Raw genomic sequence first — 16,194 nt, 5'->3', positions numbered from 1 at the left:
AATAAAAGTGCACGGAAAAACTACAGGCAGAACTGATGGTCTTGTGGCTGCAGGGTTTAATTTTTTGTGTCTAAAAAAGGCCAATTATCAAAGAAGGAGAAGGTTCCCCATCTGCTTTTTTTTTTCCCCAGCCTGGTTTCTTTTAGGGTAGAAAGCAAGCAAGCAAGTAGGCAACAAGAGGTCAGTGCATGAAGAAGGGAGAATTTCCAGCTACTCTCATGTTTCAAGCTGCCTTTCTTTGCCCTTTCTTTATCCTCTCCTTGTGGTATGCAGTGGTGTCTCTGGCCTGTTAGTGAGACAAAGCCACTGTCTGTACCAGACACTTGGCTTTCCTTTGCCTCTACTCCCCTGGCCCACAATCAAATGCTGCACATTGATGGTGTATCTGACTTTCTGCAAGGGGTTTGCAGTGAAAGGTCACTCCCACATTAGCCTGGACCATATGGCAGCACCTGAATGGAGCTAAAGTCATTGTCATAGATGTGAAGGCTGCCTGTGCCATGAAGGAACCCCAATGAATGCTGCTGTGACTACCCAAGGGATCAACTTATACATATTGCCAAATAAGGTGCATCTTCAACTAAAGGTCAAACAAAAGGGAACAGGAAATTTCAAAAAAACAGAAATGCAGAAATGCTTGCCTCAGACAGATTTCTAGCATGCCTGCTAGATGGTGGGCATGTTTCACTGGTATGAGTCCAGTTTGACTCACAGTTTGCACCACCAAACAACTCCCTGTGTTGTTACAAAAAGCCAAATACTGGTGGGTAGTGCTCTGTCTGGACTGGGTCTACCACTCAAATATTCAGATATAAATGGTATTCAGCAGCACATCAAATTAGTGCTTAAATTAAAATTAGAGTGCCCAGCAAGTAAATAAAAGTAAGTAATCCTCTGTTGCAAAGCAGGCAGCTGATTTGACAAAAATTCAGCTTCACAGAAGTGTTTCAGCGTATTCCTATGAAAACACTGAAACACCTATTCCTTCATTTGCTGTAAGCATCAGAAATAAGGGAAATACAGTGGCAATAGTTTGAATAGTATATTTTAAGTGTCAGGTCAGATTTTGGGAAAGGCATCAGCCCCTGAGGATGTGAGGGAAGGAATAGAGAGGTAACAATGGCTTGTACAATGACTACCTAATACAAACCTGCTCTCTGGTTGTGCAAGTGCCTTTTGAGTTCACAACTGACCATTTGAAATTTCTGAACTCAAACTGTACATGCAGTCATAGAAACTTGTGGAAATTAGGCATAGAATTGCCCTTATTAGACACTTGACCCTTTAAAGATTAATTGTGCATCTTTGCTTGCTTTATTGAGCCCATATATTTAGGGAAAGACAATGATAGAAATGTATCCAAATACCTAAACTATAGCAAGGGAGACAATGGGAGCTGTGAAAACACAGGTGTGACCTATCCCTCCCTGATTCCTCCAGACTCCTGAATGCCTCGAAATTTTGGCCCAGAGATCATCATCATTCTGTCAAAGCACTCTTGTATCTATAAAAAAGCCTAATAAAAATCTCCAGTGCCTGTCTTGGGGAACTTGGCTTAGTGGCACAGTGATCAAGTTCTAACGGGAGAGACCTACATTTCCTACGAAGTGACAACATCCACCATGAGACTTAACACCTTCTTAAGGGACGAACATCATCATCACACCTGCAGCTGACTCACCCTCATTTCTCAAAGTCCTTATATAGAGTTCTAAAAGAAAACTTAGAACTTTTGGGAATAAAAGACCAAATGGGAAAGCCTGTCTTTCAACCTTTTACCCCCGAAGTTTTATTTTCCCCCATGCCCTTGAACATGTCCAAGGACATGTCCACAAAAGTGGACTTTCTTCTGCCTCCCCTTAAAATTTTACTTAACTCTCTGGAGAACAGAACCACTCCTGACCGCTTAAAAATGAAATTTTTCAATTTCTAGAAATTTGTCTTCACACAGTTCATTCAGGTCCCTGATCTTTTGGGAAATACATTGATCTGTACTCAGTTGCATGTCTCTGGGAGTTGAAAACCTGAACTATCAAAAAGTATTGCAATTTTTTCAAGCAAACTCAGAAAACACTAGTAAAAAATGCAGTGTGATCCAGGCCTCAGTTACTGTCGTGGAAAAGAAGTCAGAAAATTGTGTTTCAAAACTTCAGGCAGATGAGAGAAAAAGCCAGCATATGGAAATAACTATTGATGGACACAATTATGTTTTAAGAGAGAATACCAAAGGGTTGAAAGCTCTGAGGAATCAAATTAATGACCTGGAAAACAAGCTCAAATTAAGAAACATCAGGTTGGGGGTGGATGCTTAGGGCCTGATGGTGACAACAATAGAAAGATTTTTTTTTTAATGGATTGTGGAGGTGTTGGGGATTGATAATCCTTGATTCCCTCTGCAATATATCTCTGCTCATTGTATTTCTAGCAACGACAATCAGGCAACACCCATCACGATGTTTATCAAATGTGCAACATGTTACAGATCCCACTGTAACTTTTAACTCATCTTCTTTTTTCCAGACTCCAACTCTGATTTTCTCAGTGGCTGAATGAGGGGCTAGTCCACAGTCTGAAGTTACTGCATAATGGCACCAGAATAAACAAAACAATGCTCAACCTTCTTTAGGGATTTTAAAATTAGTGTGCTATTTCATAAATTATTTCTAAACTTAATCTAAATTTAGCTATCCTCACATTGTTTTCAGAAGCACATTGTGATTTTGATTCTTCACTTATCCTAGTGCGAAGCAGTAAGAAGTACTCATCTCAAAATCATAAAAGCACAAAATTGGTAACAGAAGGGAACCGGACTCTTCGGCTATTTATAGAATGTTAACCTTGTGACTCTGTAATCAGAATCAGTATTTATGTGGCACCTGTTTGCTCAAGCATTATAGCCATCTCTGAAAGACACTCTGAAAGGCACAAACTATTGGATGGTGTACCTGCTGAGACACAAAGCACGTATCTGAGACACTTGGGATGGTTACCCCTGGCATTGCTGTACACACAGTTAAAACAAAGAGGCAATGAACATGAGGCAAAGTCACTATTTTGTTCAATAAAACTGGGAACTGTCTCTTAGGCAAATGATTTAAAAAAAATAATTCCAGGCAATCAAATAAATACCACTTTTAGCAGGATTCTCTATCCATAGAATTTAAAGGTGATAGAGGCAAGAAAGAACATTGGAAGGGGGTTGAAGAGTACACCAGGACTGTGGTGGCATCCTGAAGTCCTGCAGTCCATCAGAAGGAGGAATGAATCTCCTCCAAAACCATGTGGATTCTCTTCCTGATGGATGGGAATACCAAGTCCCATCTGACTCTACAGACAAAGACATACAGAACAGCACTATGAAATCCCTCAAGAATGGTATGTCAAAAATCCACTTACTCTTTAGTGCTGCTTATTCTGTGGTTCGGTATTGGAGAAATACAAGGTGGGAGCAGGCAGGAAGCCGGAGGGTCCTCCAGGCGCTGCTTCTTGCTTTCAACAAAGGTATCCAGGCTTTCCGTCTGCTTTAATAAAAAAGATGGAGAATAAAAGATCCAGCATTTATGCACAACTTCACTGGCCATTGAGAGGGCCTCAGGAATCTCAGTGTATTTCCTTTATAGCAGCAGCAGTTAAACTACTGGTCTAAGAGAAGTGAAAGTCACCTGCGATCAGGGCTAAATGTGCTCTGAACACATGACATGAAGTTATGTAACAAGTGACATAGGAGATAATTAGGAAGCAAAATGTCTCATGTGCTAAAGTTATCTTCTGTACTGCACTGGAATTTAATTAATAATTCAGATGCAATGACTTGATAGCACCAAACCTTATTCAAGTAAATAGCTTTTACTCATTGACCTAATAGATGTTGATGGGAAAACTTCTCTGAATAAGTATTCCTCACAGGACTAGGAGTAGAGGACTGAGCTGGGGTAGTCATTAACAGCAATAGCTCATTCGAAATTTGCTTTGGAAGACTCCCTGATGCATGACTTTTGTGCCTGAACTAGGATGACACAAGCAAAGCTGATTATTGCTCTGTCGCTGGAACCTTCATATCAGCCTTGAGCCCACTAGTAGATGGATAAATAAATCTTTTAATAGCATGATTTAGAAACACAAATTAGTGTCTCCCTACCCTGCTTTAACTCTTGGTATACCCTCAAGTTATCCTAATTGGCTTGTTTCCCCTTGGCTAGCGTGAACAATCACATTGCAACTGAAGGGGCTGATCAGAGTCCAGCTTATGCTTGCACAGGCCCAGAGCAAGATTCTGTATTTTGTTACTTTCTGAATCAAAGTCTCAGTTAAGGAAATTATGAGGCTCCAACTTTCATATAACCCCCCCTTATTGTTTTTTCCCCTGGGAGCCCTCACTTTAGTTGCCAATACTACAGTTGTGCTTTAGTCAAGATTCCTTCTCCATGATACAGACACTCCACTAAGTTACCCAGGAACAATTATTTATATATAAATTTATATATATATATATATTTATATTTATATTATTAATATATACTTAATATGCACCCCGGTGTACTTATACATACACATAAGTATGGACATTTATACATCCCTCTCCTCTTTTTTTCTCCTTCCTTCTTGCATCTCTGTAGTGTGCAGCTAGAAGATATATTGAATAAAAACCTGCTGAGTTTACTCATGTGATTATTTCCACTTAATTCAACAGGGAAGGAGCCAGTGCAGTGACTCATTTAGGCAGGGGTGCAGACCCTGTGTCTGCCTGGCATCGTCTGTCATTGTCTTGCATTAATTCTCTTGTACCATTGGACTGCTCAAACTCAGGATTTCAAGAAGTCCATTGGAACAGAGAGCTGAAGTCATATTCACAATGATTTATAAAATTTGGGGCATAAAAAAAATACATTTTGATGACTTCTCACAGGCAGACCAGAGTACAAGCATTTCAGCTGGAAAAACTGACTACAAAAATTCATTTAGGACATAAAACTTCAGTTTCTTTTCTGAAAACACATTTAGTTTGAAGTGCAATGTCATATCCCACAAGATAGGGTACCCTTGGGCATAAATAACATAAAACACATGATAAAACATAATGCCTTCAGTCAAAATATATTTGCTTTTTCAGGTAGCTGTGTAGAGAAAGCAGCTAGTTAAGTAAATTATATTTCTATGAATCACATTTGTTTTTACCACAAAATAATATAAAAACTAAATTCACCAGGAGCATAAGCAAGCACCATTCCATTGACTTTGATGAAGCTTGTTTAAACCAGCAGTGAAAATGCCTGAATTCTGCAGACAATAAACCTCTCCCTTCCAAACAGAAGTCACATCTTCTGAGTATGGCTGAAACTGTACCAATATGAAATCACCACTTTCTGCAGATTACAGAGCACTGGAAACTAACAGGCGAGTGAGCAAATACAGTGAAAAAGCTTGTAAGACAAATCTCAAAAAATACATTGTTTATTGATTTTGTCAGCTGGGCTTTGCTTTTTACTAGTTTCTGATGTTAATTTGGAGTGCACTTGTAAATGTCTGTCCTTTGTAAAACCAATAAAGCCTCAGTGCTGTGATGCCTCCCCATAGCCCAGCTGCAGGTGCAGTGACGAATCACTGCCTGTGGTCCTGACTTCCAGGGTGCACAGAAACTCAAGTGTTTTCCTTTAAACAATGAAAGTGACTTACCTTGTGTTTCCTTTTGGATTTTGTGGAGGGTTTTTCAGCTGCTGGGGTAGGGGACTCTCGAGATGGTCGCCTGTGTTTCACATTTGCCTCTCTTGGTTCACTTTTCACAGGCGTGGTCTCAAAAGTTTCCTGTCCAGGTATCCTAGAGAGTAAACTAAGGTCTATTTTCACCCACAGAGATTTGAGTTCTTCGTATTCTCTCAGTGGGGACAGAAGTTCATTTTGTACAATTGGGATAGGAGAAAAGAGCTGCTCCTCCAGGTCATTGCTGGTCTGGTCGATGGATGTGTTGCTGCCATTGCTCGTTAAGCTACTTACGCTGAGGATGTTACTGCCAGAGTCCTTCACTTTGACACCAGTGCCAGACCCAGTGCAGGCTGGCAGCACCTTCGCCTGCAAGCTCTCCTCCTGGTCTGTGTTTGAGTCAGAAGTAGATGAATCCGTTTCAATGAATTCCCGGGACTTTGGGACAATTTTGCTGGGGCCTCTGTACTTTTTCTTCTCTGAAGTGAGACCTGTGCTAGTTCGTGGTTCTTTCCTTGGAGCTGTCTTCCCAACTGCTGCTTTAGTTCGAACCTTTGGCTGCTCGGGGGGTTCCTGTGTGTCTTTTTCTTTGGGAGTGTTGCTGGTATTATTTGGTTTGGGCCAGTTATACTCTTCTACACTGGAAGTCCTTTCTACCTTTTTGGGTTGCTTTTTCCCAGTAGTCCTTTGTGAAGCTGGCTCATTATGAGCTGGTGACTTCTGCTTGGAGCTTTTTGCCTCTGGGGTTTTCTGGGCAACCCGTGGTTTGGCTTTCTCTCGGATGGGACTAAGGATCGCCCGGTCTTTGGAATCGCTCGGGGGCAGGCTGCTGTTGATCTTCCCTTTGTTTGGCCCTTCGGCCTGCTGGTTGCTCTGGGCCTGGGAGCTGCTCTCGCTGTGAGGCTCATTTTGATTGTTGATGATGGTCTTGTTGTGGGGGTTCACCTTATTTAGCCATTTATCCAGCTGCCATTTGTTTGTTGAGGGGGGTTCGGGCTGCAGATTGAAGGATGACAAGGAACAAATCTCAGACAGAAGCAGTGCTTTTCCCTTTAAAAGAGAACTTTTTTAATGTACCCTTTTATTTCAGTCAACTAGTGGTGACTGCTAGTTTTATGGGAGTATTTATGGAGTATTTATGGTTAATTAGGCTTCCTTATCTGGTTTACAATGTGGCCCTGGAGAAATTTAATACAACTAAAAAGTTTAGCTAGTCCCTGAAGACATAGTTTTGTCATGTTGCCTTTCCTTAGTCCCAACTGAATACTGTGTCAATAAAATCTTCTCTAGCTACTGGCAAAAATCTAAATATTTCTTTAAAGCAACTCAAATGTAGGCCAGAAAGATTCTTCCAAAACCTAGAATGAGTATGTGGGCCACACAAGTGAAACAGCAAAGGGAAAAGAAGTCAACAGCATCAAACAGCACAGAACTCCAACATCCCCCTAAGAGGGAGCGGGACTTTGCTCCCCTCCACGCCTCCCCCTCTGGGGAGAGCTGCGATGGCCGTACCTCTGGCGTGGCACTGCGCGACTCCTCGTTGCACTCGCTGTCGCTGGAGCTGCTCTCGCTGTCGGAGTCGGACTCAGAGCTGCTCTCGGACTCGCTGGAGCTGCCGGAGCCGCCGCTGGAATGGGCCAAGCCGGTGGCGTGTGCCGCTGGCACGGGCAGGCTGCTGTGGGGACAAGAGCCTCTCTTAGGGTGCTCCTGGCTTTTTGCAAGTGTTGCCCTGGGGGAAACCACCCAGTGAACCCCGTTCACACCGAATGTCCCCAGTGTCACCTCCCTCTCCTGCAGTGCAGACCCATGAGAGCTCCAGGGGCTGTGCCACCGTGGAGTCACCAGAGGAGCTGGTTGGGTTTGTGACTCATGGGACACATTGATTATGTTAATAACATTACCATCATCATCACCCTCCAGTAAGAAACACTTCAGTGTCACAAGCCTGAGCTTATTAGGCCAATGATTGCAAAAACTAACAATCACACTTAAATAATTCAATAATGGAATCATGGTTTCTTCATTTTTTGCCAGTTCATTTATAATTTATGACCAAAGGAAGGACATCAGGCAACTAATATTGGACAGGACATTTTAAAAATTAATTTTAATGAATACTTTTACACTGCAGTGTACAAAAACTACGTACTTTTGACAAGCCTCCAGGGAGTGCCCAAGAATTTTTTATTTATAGCTTTTTTTCCCTCTCATATTTATGATAATGCAGTGAGAAAATAGCATTCATGCTGAAAATAAGCCTCTCTGTGAAACCTATTTTTCTGCGTGTTCAACTGTCCTCCAAGATGTATTTGTTAGCAGTGTGCTGAGTGTCATTGTTTTTCTTCAGCATTTGTTTCTAATCTGAGGTCAAATGACCCCAGCTTTTAGCACTACAGAATTCTGCCAGTCTGAGTCTTTATAAACTCATCTTTAATTTCAACTTTTTTGTCAGGGAGATAACCATAAGGTTTTATGTCTCCTCAGCTGATCTATACAGGGACTTTTTGATGATTGATTTTAAATTTGTGAAGCTGACAAAGCAAAGTGTTTGAAAATTGACACCATTTGCTAGTACACCTTTATGGATATTCAATACTTCACCTTAATATATCATACACTGTGTGTGTCCCATACTGAGTGATCCATAGATGCCTACAAGATATAATACAGCTTTGCCTCTGTTTCTATCTGCTTTTCTATTTTCCTCCAAGAAGGATTCAACTAAGCCAAGTACACGCCTTCCTTCCCTTTTCAAACCAAGATGCTCTGTGCATCAAGATGCCCTCTTAAAAAACCACAGTAACCAAGAAACTGGAAAAGCCAGGAAAAAAAGAAAAAAACTGGAAAAGCCGGAACAAACTGATGTGTGACCCGGCTCTGCTAGAATCTTTACAAGCATTGCCATTGGCTTCTGTGACAATAATAGATGGACTTTAATTTTCTTCTTACACTAAGCTACTTTCTCTCCCTCCTTGTTGGTAAAACCTATCGCTTACACCGCGGTTGGTAACAAAACTGTCTCTTTGAGCCTTGCAATGGCCCTGCAGTGCCCATTGACAAAACAGCTTGGTGCTTTAGGGTGCATTAATGAAACAAAATTACTCACTTGGGTAATTGCTACAGATCACTAACTTTGTTGCTCATTAAGTCCATACACTTTTTTATTTTTTTTTAATTCTTCTAGAGGCTCCTTACTCAACTGACTCAAGTAGAGCTCCTCAGAAAATTTCAACTGGAAGTAAAAGGCAATTCAAAGAACAGATGATGAAAACATATAGGCATTTCCAAAAGTATTATGGGAAACTAACCACTGCTGAATTAAAATTGATCTTACATTTTGTATTTAATGTAATTATTTTTGAAAACCATTTGTGCACTTGTATTTCTTCCTTTACCCCTCCTTTTCAGTGAAGCTCGAGAAAGTGCAAGAAAACACATTTTTCATGCAATTTTTTTAACAGTAAACAAGGAAACAGAAAAGTGGAGAAATGTTTTTGTAAGGGTGTTTGCCTTTCACATCAGTATCTTGTAATTTTGGTCTTGTATTTTCTACTTGGAAAACTAATAATAGATGAAAACTGAGCTTTTCTATTTCATTGCAAGTATTTCCAAGAAGAATAGAATAAAATAGAAAATACCACAAGGATACCCAAACTGAGGAGACAGACATGGGAATTCCATTCTATAATGCCAGAATGAAGCACCAGCCTTGAAAAAAAGTGTTATTTATGGAATTATCAGAAGACTGAGGTTTTAATTTAAAAACAACTTCTCCCCTAAATCTGAGAGCTTCTCTGCAGTGGTTTGTGCCCAGGCGACCTCCACACAGAGGGGTGTGTGTGGGGCTGCTCACACATCTGTGCACATCTGCCTAAGGACATGCTCTGCTCTCAGGGCTGGCACGTCTGCTCTCATTAGGACAACTGATGTAAAGAATAACACCTCTTATATTAGATCAAAGAAGGGAAAGGCAGTGCCCCAGCCAGACCTTTCCAGCCTTTAAACACAACCTACCTCTCAGCACGCTGGGACTAACACTGTAGCTGGGATGTGCTCACAAAACAACAGGAGTTGTTCTGGAGCAGACTGCAACTGTCTGACAAAGAACTCAAAGGGCAGAATAAAACCATGGAAATAGATAGCAGCTCCAATCTGGCCTTATTTTCTTTCTTTCTGCACACCAGCCTCAGAAAAAGCTACCGTGTGCCAAACATTACTGAGTAACACAGCTCAGCAAGCATGCTGGAACCAGACAGGCTCAAAATAATGTTTTTCATACAAAATACAATGAGGTCATATTTGTCTTTCATCTGGGATAATAAAATTATGCCTTGGCTACACTGGGCAGTTTCATGCTGAAGGCATCATTGCTGATCCTCATTACTAAAGTAGAAGCATTCATTTTCATCATGTGCTTTGGGTTGAGAGCAACTGTGTATGCTTTGCAAAACAATTAGATAAGACCCAAAATGCCTTTCCTAGCATCTCACCATACTAAAGACAGATCCTTGTACATAGATACAAGCACAATCAACTTCTTACAAAGCAGTTCAGCAGAGAAGAAAAAAAGTACACATACATTTCACAAACAAGTGCACGAAAAAGAAATCTTTGCTTCCAATAAAATGAGTTTAGTAGATATTCTGGATTGCCTTTTGTGATTTTTTTTCCTTAAATAACATGCATCTCTTAGTTCAAAAATACTTGGTTTGAACTCTTTCCAGAGATTTCTGCAGATTTAAAGTTCAGTCATGTTTTGAAAGATGTTGGGCTAGATTCTGCAATTCAAGCAGCTGTTATACAAATAAACTGGGCTTCCTCACATAGGTATCAACTACATGAACTGGGGGTTGCCTCTTGAAGAGACTTTCAAAGCAAGTTTTGTTATGTTGCTAAGATCCAGACAAGGAATGCCAGTCCAGACAAGGTTTAAAACGGGCTTAAAGCATTTTATCATCAGACACAAGTCCTCAAAGTGACTAAAGGGGGCAGGAAGGGCTGATATTTGAAACTATTGAATTTTTATTTCCCAGCAGGAGATGAGCACTCATATTGTTCCTCAGTGTTTGAGTGGACAATGTTTTTATTGCATGTGAACTGGAAAAAAAAATTAATAAAAACAATGCTGCACAATGGAACACAGCATTGTTTGGGTAAATAACACTTAGAAGAAAGCCAGTTCATTATTATCACTTGAGATTGGAGGCCCCTACTGAGACCAGTGACCTGCTGTGCTGGATCTGTGTAAATACATGATGAGGCACAGTCCTTGGGCCAAAGAGCTTGCAAGGCAAACACACAAAGCAAACAGCCGAGGTATTACAGTCATCCTCATACTCAGTGTGGGCCTGTCACATTCTCTAAGTGCAAGGCCTCTCTGCAGTTAATAGAAACATCAGCTTTGCCCTCCTTTTAGGTTTGTTCTCCTCATTTTCCAAGCCCTGTGCTCAGCACTTGAGCTGAGTCCTGCAGGGCAGTCAGACGAGCTCTGCCCTGACCCAGAGCAGAGATGTGCAATGGCTCGGCAGGGAGACCCCCGGGACTCAGACCAGATGGGTCAGTGCCTGCTCACCCCTGTCCCGAGGAGCTCCTCCTGTGCTGTGGAGATGAGAGCCCTGGAGTGACACCCACACTGCAGGGGGAAGGGGAATGAGGCCTCTGTCCCTTGCAAAGGTCACCATGATGATGTCTCCAGCTGCCTGCAGACTGGTAAACTGGGATCCTTTCTGACAGAGGAGACCTGCACATCTGGAAGCAATCTGGAAGAAAGCTCTTCTGCAGCACCTTCACCCATCTCCCTTCTTGTGCTTTCACAGAGCAAGCGTTTCCCTTGTCCCTGATGATTGTGCACAGCATGGCCACAAAGTATGAGACAAAAAATGCCTTGAAGGAGGGGACAAACACCAGTACCACCAGTACCACCAGTACCTGGAGTAGTTTTCAGCTCTTGCTGAGCTCAAACTTCACTACAGAGCAGCTGAGACTTGCAGGTGTGTGGCTGCTGATGGCTCCTGGTGAGGAGCTGCACTGACCTCATCACATACCAACCATCTCTCTCTCACTGCAGTTCACTGGTACGGGTGATCTGCCCAAATTCAAATGTCAGCCTGAAGCTCGTCTGTTTTTCAAGTCATGGGTTGTTTTTCCAAAGCCAATTAAAGCAGACATAGAATTATTATGTGTCTGGATCATTATGCTGCATAGAGAACCAAAGGCCTGATACATGGCTTATGCTTTTTTTGTTGTTGTTGTCATCTAAACCATTATATTGTTTTCAACATATAATTTACTCTACTGTTGTTATAAATGATATTCAAAATTAAACCTGCTAGCTACAACAAAGATAATGTGAAATACTCAAGCTCATTAACCTCTAATAAGAAATATAATAAACTTTTAACCTTGTAAATACAGATGTAAAAAAAAAAAAAGGTATAATTCAGACTACCGCAGTAAAACTCATCAAGGAACAAAACTTCCTAACAAGTCCTTAGCTATCTCCCTGAACCTTCTCCCAATTAGATGTAGTCATGTTAATTGCTGTGAAGAGAATCTGGCAGATAGATGCTGCTCTCCAACAATAGGTTTATTCATTCCAACCCCTCCTTTTTAGGGTAATGATGAATTGGCCACTTGTTCCACTGCTCTACTCAGAAATCAAAATGTAAACTTAGAGAAAGCAGAGTGTTGCTGGGCAGTGGGAAATTGTAGATGGGAAGTGACCAGTGAGTCAACAGTACATCCACGCTGGTAATGTATTTCCATTAGAAGCAGCACTCTACAAAGGCTGCTTTACTGCACAAGCCTATATTTAGGGAAAATTCAACCAATGAAATCTGGAAAGGGCAAGGTCTATGCCGGAAAACTGACTACAGGCTTGACAGAGTGCGTGATCTTCCTGTTGAGGCACTGGATTGGGACTGAGATGAATTTTGCTTTGTGTCTGAGAAGAAAATATGTCTGTGCATCAGTTCCTGCTGAGTAAAAGAGAGGCTATGTGGCCTATCCTTAATCTGGCTTGCCTATTTAAAATGCAGATTCCTGAGAACAAAGAGTCTGATTACAAAGGACACTGAAAATTGGGCGCCCAGCTCTGATCAAGACTTTTGTGCGCTCAACCACACTGCAGCATCTACCAGAGCAGACAGCACTTGCTCTTGTTTGCATACTGTTGTAGTTCCACTCCCTACATTTTATTTGAAGAGACAGAAGAACAAACCCTCTCAAGCTGTTTAGAAGCCAGCCCTATCTCTCCTTTGGATCTGTTTCTACAGAAAACCTGCAAACCTGATGGGCATTACTTGGGAGTTACTGGACTCACTGAATTCTGCATAAAAAAGGCTGTTTCATTACTCTAGCAGATAATAATAGAGCAGCACCTAGCAGATTAATATTTAGTGTCAGAATTTAATACCATAACTGTTCAATAACGAAGTTTTATTTCTCTTCTATTCTTACACCATTATCAGGAAGTAATATTCTCTTCTAATTTGAAAGTGAGCTGCCATTTTTTTTATAATGAATTGTTCATATCTTTATCTTCAAACTTATATACGACTGCCATTAGATTGCTTTTTAAAGAAAAGGATTGCTCTGGATGATTTGTTCACTGCCTTTCCACTGGTTAGTATTAAATTATTTAACATCAGGCTGGTAGAATTCAAATCTAAACTTTCAAAGATTGGGTTGACACAGGAACTGAAAACCTGTATCAAGGCTTTTAAAATATTAATCAGCACCCAGGTCAATGAAATGAAATAAGGTGTGGAAATTGTTGCTTCAGGTAACATTAGCACATGTAGTAAGACATCACTTATGATGGCTCTCTCATGTCAAAACACATGGAAAGGGAAAATGTCTCTAATATGTTATTCAGGATGTGGCAGCTGATCTGCCTGTATCAATGCTGAGCACTGTAACGCAAGTAGCAGTTCTGATTTATTTTGAGGGGGAGGGTAATTTACAAGATGATGTATGTAAAAAACCACAGTCTCATTTTACTGTGTTCAAAAGTAACTGTTTTAATCAAAGACTGTTTATAACAAGGTTGATAGAGTTACTGAAACAGATTTTTTTCATATATATATAACCCTTTTATACTTCCAGCTTTAAAGACCATAAAAAAGGATAGTAAAGATGAAAGAAATAAAAAGAATGACAGAGCTAACTCCTATGAGCCACAATCTATGTCAAAGCAGAACTAAAGTGATTGACAGCTTGCATTAGTAATGAATAGAGTGGGGAAAAGCTGCCAAGAATCCGTAACAAGGTCAAAGCCTTCCAATAAAGAATTACATTAGCCACAAATCCTAGGTGGAACTGTGTATATACATCTGCAATGTGACTTTAACCATGGCACTGTTTCTCTTGTCCTATTCTGACTCTTTTCTAGGTTTTATTCCTGGTCTTCAGTAAGTTCTGACTCCATCACACCTGCGATAAAGAACAGGTGTAACATACCAAACTATGACATTATAAAAAACAAACAGAAGAGGAGGAATTTTAATGCCACATCTCTAATGGTGCACATAAAAAACTTTCTGAACTATTGGTATGGTAATCACTCTCTTTCCAATATCACAGCGCTGTTATACACACTTGATGTGGAAGAGAAGGGGATTTTGCATATTAAAAGCAATATTGTATCCATAATTCGTGCATGCATCACTCCACTCACCTCAGAGTTTAGAAACAATTTTGTGAGCACGATATTATTCAGGGAATGCAATGTATGTAGGCTTTTTGATGTACAATATTTTCGTGAATAGATTCAAGTGTCAGAGAGCATTATTTGTAGTGTGCCCTGATGTGCTACTGTTTGCCTGGCATCTGGAAGAACAAGAATACTCTCTCTTCCTGTGAGACTCCAAAGGGTCTCATTTGATGTAAATGGAACCACTTTATTATATCAATATTGCCCCACTGAATCAAGCTAGATATGAGGATTGATACACAGGAACTTCTTTATTTTCCGCAAAGGAAATCCTGGAATACTGCATCTTTCAGTACACTTTGTGAATCTTCTGTGGAAGTGTAGAAGTACATATTTGTCCCTCTACTGTTCACAATTTCAAGTTAACATAAAATGGTTTTTAATGAGTCAGTTATTTACACTTTGATTTTCTTTACTACAGCAGAAAGTCCAAGTGTGGTCACGATAAAAACCATCCAAAGAGAACCTCTAAAAGCAAAGTGTTGTTTTTTTTTCTCATTCATGTATGGCAGAAACTTGGGCACGTAACATTCTAAAAGAATTACCCTTCTCATTTTAACTCAGTTCTGCTTCAGTTCTAACTGAAAACAGAATACAGCTTACAGAGCCCAGTGGGAAGAGAACTGTGGGCTATGGCACCAAATCACACTGGTGCAGATGAATCCACACGACACCTCCAACTCTTCAACATTTCCAGTCTCATCTGTTATCTGAGGAAAGCTAATTTTACTATGCTGAGCAACCAAGGAGTAAGAAAACATTAGAAAGTAGGAGGTTTTTTTCTTTCCCCATGTAAAACAACTCCTCTGAGCTTGAAAAGGTGCCAAAAGGCATATCCTGATCTTCCAGATCTTTACAGCACACATGCAGTCATTTACACCTGTGCACTGAACAAGTGTCCTACATGAGCTCATGAAACCATTGGAGGGTCTCCTCTCTAGGGGAATCCTTTGGGAGCAGACCAGCAATACAACCAGTTTCAGACCAGAGCAAAGGGGAGGAACTGGGAACACAAGCAAGAGGAGGAAAAAAAGCCTGTTGCAGGATGTTAATGCTGTCCTTATTTAGAAAAGACCCAAGATTGCTCCAACTGTGGTTATTGTCAGGAGCACGATGAGTAGAACAAGCAATATAGAAAGGGGCAGAGATAAAAACTGAGTACAATCAGAACAAATTGGGTAATATTCTACTCAATGAGCTTCAGCTGCTCACAAACTGGTAGCAATCTCCATGCATTATGCACTGTAGAAAGCATGAAACAGCAGGATTGGTGCTACAGGCATGGGTGGCTCATAGGCATGTACTCAAATGACTAAGGCACAAATAATCCACCTCGGTGGAGATGACTGCTGCACCTTTGTAAAGAGACAGCCCCGTGGTTATAGAACCAGTCCCACACTTCAGAATACTGGTTCAATTCCTGTGTCTCCCTGGGATTCAATGGGCAAAATAATTGAATTCCTGGCACTTTGCCCTGTTATTAATACATACAGTATTGTGAGACTCCAAGCATATTTACGTTCATCAGATTGAATTTGTAATAACAGGGACCACAGAAGTACACAGGCACTCATGAAAACCACAAGTAGACACTTCGTTTCACTGCTACTGCCATAACAGTAAAAAGGAATCATCATTATTAATAATGGGCAATTACTCTGAAATAGTTTTTGAAGAAGTATTCCTAAAGGCACATGATGAATTTATGGCACACCACCAGAGCCTTTCATGGATATAAAGATGTACTTCAGCACACATGACTTGTTTTTTGAACAAGGAGAAAG

General features: G+C 40.8%; 1 protein-coding gene across 2 annotated transcripts in view; it reads right to left on the bottom strand.

Moving 5' to 3' along the window:
• AFF2 (ALF transcription elongation factor 2) overlaps positions 1-16,194 on the bottom strand; it is a gene marked incomplete at its 5' end in the record, with an annotated part of 331,468 nt that overhangs the window by 27,707 nt on the left and 287,567 nt on the right. For both annotated transcript variants that reach the window (XM_082289316.1, XM_082289317.1), the window contains 3 exons: positions 3,397-3,521; positions 5,674-6,693; positions 7,210-7,372. In XM_082289316.1, the coding sequence (XP_082145442.1) occupies positions 3,397-3,521; positions 5,674-6,693; positions 7,210-7,372 (1,308 nt within the window). The remainder of the gene's footprint in view (positions 1-3,396; positions 3,522-5,673; positions 6,694-7,209; positions 7,373-16,194) is intronic.

Source organism: Coloeus monedula (genome assembly GCF_965178545.1).
Source record: "Coloeus monedula genome assembly, chromosome: 12".
Taxonomy (NCBI): domain Eukaryota; kingdom Metazoa; phylum Chordata; class Aves; order Passeriformes; family Corvidae; genus Coloeus; species Coloeus monedula.
This window is presented reverse-complemented; position numbering and strand designations above follow the sequence as displayed.